Source organism: Apaloderma vittatum, unplaced genomic scaffold (assembly GCF_000703405.1).
Source record: "Apaloderma vittatum isolate BGI_N311 unplaced genomic scaffold, ASM70340v1 scaffold9454, whole genome shotgun sequence".
NCBI classification, from domain to species: domain Eukaryota; kingdom Metazoa; phylum Chordata; class Aves; order Trogoniformes; family Trogonidae; genus Apaloderma; species Apaloderma vittatum.
Window position 1 is genome coordinate 3029 of NW_009710907.1, and position 3560 is coordinate 6588.

Sequence of the window (3560 nt, forward strand, 5' to 3'; positions counted from 1 at the left end):
AAAAAAAAAAAAAAAAAAAAGGAAAAGGAGAAAAAAAAAAAAGAGGAAAAAAAAAAGGCCAAAAAAAATAGACAAAAGGACCTGTGGATGCAGAATTAAAATCTCAGCGTTGGGTTTGGAGAGATGCGCCGCGCTGCTTCCCTCCGTATAAACAGGGATGGCAACTTTATGGTCTATTAAATTTGGAATTTACCTTTTTTTTTTTTTCCCCTCAGAATCAGTTTAAAATTGCATTTTAAACATTTGTGTCTTTATTTGCCTTGTTTTCAAAAGCAAGCAGTGGGTCAGATTTGTTATGTTGCTTTTTGTGCCCGAAGCAGGAGGAGCTTTAATCACTTTAACTACATTTAGTCATGGCAGCTTGGAATATTTTTAAAGAACAATTTGAAGAAAATAATTACATATTAGAGAAACCATGTGGGGCTGCGTTACTGTAAAGAAAGACAGTGGGCTTTTTTCTTTATGGACTTAAAAAGAAAATCAGCAAATTTTTTCCTTTCTCCCCACGCACTAGATTTCTGCAGAAAATAGACATTTTCAGTAGTGAGGGGTTATTTTCACAGAGCAGTGACCTGACAATCCCCCCCACTCCAGGCTGTAAATCTTTATATTTTATCAGCCCAAAGCCTGCATGTGAGAGGGCACCTGTGACACCTGGTGATGGCCCTGCCCAGATCTTGTCCCCTGGGCATGTGCTGCCAGAAAATCAAAAAAAATGCCCCCGGGGCATGTTCTGCCAGAAAATCTTGCAAAAAAAAAAACCAAACCAACCAAATTCCTGCTCTACTGACCCCAAAGTTCGGGGGTTTTGGGTGGATTTTCACCTCTTGGAGAAGCACAAAGCGCAGAATGAGGGGTGGCTTCTCTGTGCTCCCACCGTAGCCAAGCTTTTGTGTTTTTTTATTTATTTAGTATTTTAAATTAATAGTAAAGAAAGAGGGCTGGGAGGCTGATGGGTTTAAAGCAGAAAATGAAGTCGGGGGGCATTGTGCAAGAACAGGAGGGGTTTGCCTCAAGGTGGAAATTCGTGGGAGAGGAGAATTTGCAGCAGCAGGAGCGCGGTGGGGGGAGGGACCTGGAGCTGGTGGTTTTGTCCCCAAATTGGGGGCAAACGGGGCCGGTGGGACTCGCTGGGGGCGTCTGGCGGCACAATGAGAGTCCGTCCCGGCCCCCCCTGACCCCTTTGCTCCGCAGTGGAGCAGGACCGGGACATCTTCTCGCCGAAGCCATACTGGAAGGAGTTCAGGTTCGACCTGACCCAGGTGCCCACGGGCGAGTCGGTGACGGCCGCCGAGTTTCGCATCTACAAGGCACGGGGGGTCGGCCGGCACGTCAACAACACCCTCCACGTCAGCATCTACGAGATCGCCACCGAGCACGCCAACAGGTGACAGGGATGGGGACGGGGCTGGGGGTGAGGGTGGACACAGGGATGAGGATGAAGATGGAGACAGGGATGGGAGTGAGGATGAAGATGGAGACAGGGATGGGGATGAGGATGGAGACAGGGGTGGGGGGGGGGATGGAGATAGGGATGGAGACAGGGATGGAGACGAGGATGGAGACAAGGATGGGGTTGAGGATGGAGACAGGGATGGGGGTGAGGATGGAGACAAGGATGAAGATGAGGATGGAGACAAGGATGAAGATGAAGATGTAGACAAGGATGGGGATGAGGATGGAGACAGGGATGGGAGTGAGGATGAAGTTGAAGATGGAGACAGGGATGGGGATGAGGATGGAGATGAGGATGGGGATGAGGATGGAGTCAGGGATGGGAGTGAGGATGAAGATGAAGATGGATAGGAATGGGGATGAGGATGGAGACAAGGATGAGGGTGAGCATGGATGAGGATGGAGACAAGGATGGGGATGAGGATGGAGACAGGGATGGGGATGAAGATGGGCATGGAGATGAAGATATGATGGGGCTGGAAATATGGATGGGGATACGGATGAGGATGGAGTCAAGGTGGGGATGAGGATGGGAATGGGGGTGGAGGTGGGGATGGAGACAGGGATGGGCTCCCCCAAGCACCAGCCCCAGCTCTCAGCAAACGCTGAGGGAAGCAGCATCGCCGCTGCCGGCTGTTCCCACACTTTCCCACCGGGCGATGCCACACCCCGGCTTTTCGGCCGGGGCTGGGAGGATACTTTTCCCAGGGCAGCTGCCAAGGTGCCACCATCATGTCCAGCACAGCCGGAGGCACCGGGAGCCGCCGTCCCAACTCAGCCGTGCTGGGACCTGCATGGACACGTGCACCGAGGAGTCATTTCCATGAATTATTGCTGGTGCTGGTGCCCTTTGGGTACTGTTACTCACCTGCTCGGGTTTTGGGTTTGTGTTTTTTTCTTCCCCATTTCCACAGGGAGTCTGACCTGTTCTTGCTGGATGTCCAGGACCTGCGTGCTGGGACCGAGGGCTGGCTGGTGTTTGACGTCACGGCCGCCAGTAACCACTGGTTAGTGGATCGGAAATACAACCTGGGGCTGCGACTCTACGTGGAGACGGATGATGGTGAGCCTGCCTTAACCTACCTGCAGCTTTTGGGGCCAAATCCCCAGAAACTGGAGCCCTCTTGGTGCCTCTTGGTGCCACAATGGGGGGGGTGCTGGTTGTCTTGCTGCAGTTCTAAATTTCCAGCTGTGATGGGAACTGTGGGTGCCAGAAGTTGCCTGGATTTGCAGGCAAGAAGCCTCCCAAAGGCATTAATGCTAATGGGGTTCCTGGTGTGGGCTGTAATAACCCCATTAGCACTTAATGAACTCCTTACCTGGAGGGATCCTCAGCCTGTTTGCACCAAAAGATTAACCCTTTTCTCACCGTGGGGTCAAAGCTACTCCGAAGGTGCCTTTCACAGGTTCATGAGTGATGCTGAGGGGCACAAAGAGCAGCTCCACTGCCGATGGGGGGAAGAAATCACAGCTGTGACTGTCCCAGCCATCCCCTTCCCTCCCACAGATCTCCCTGGACACGACGCGGAAAATCATGGAGATCGCTTGGATCTCACTTGATTTTTGTCCCTAAATACGTGGCCATCGTGCCGTGGTGGCCGCGTGGGATGAGGCCATGCTGCCCCTGCGAGCTGCAGGTTTGATAGGACAAGGTGTAATGGTTTCAGACTAAAAGAGGGGAAGCTTAGACTAGATAAAAGGAAGAAATGTTTTACAGTGAAGGTGACGAAACACCAAGCCAGTGGAAACATTCAAGGTCAGGCTGGATGGAGCTCTGAGCAACCCAAGCTAGCTGAAGCCATCCCTGCCCACTGCAGGGCGTTGACACTAGATGACCTTCAAAAGTCCCTTCCGTCCCAAACTATGCTACGATTTTATGCATTTATTACATATTTTCCCTCCTTCCTTTAACCGAATGAGTCCGTTCCGCCAGCAAACCCACGCGCGGTCCCGTCCCTGCAGGGCACAGTGTGGACCCAGGCTCGGCGGGGCTGCTGGGGCGCCGGGGACCCCGCTCCAAGCAGCCCTTCATGGTGACCTTTTTCCGGGCGAGCCCCGGCCCCGCGCGTGTGGCGCGAGCGGCCAAACCCCCGAGGAGGCGGCAG

General features: G+C 52.6%; 1 protein-coding gene across 1 annotated transcript; it reads left to right on the forward strand.

Moving 5' to 3' along the window:
* Positions 1-1184: 1184 nt before the first annotated feature.
* Positions 1185-3555, forward strand: LOC104272446 (bone morphogenetic protein 8A-like; the record flags this gene model as incomplete). The annotated part of the gene is made up of 3 exons (XM_009867438.1): positions 1185-1387; positions 2370-2518; positions 3418-3555. Coding segments are annotated over 3 exons (490 nt in total), but the record flags the coding sequence as incomplete, so codon positions are not given.
* Positions 3556-3560: the final 5 nt, after the last annotated feature.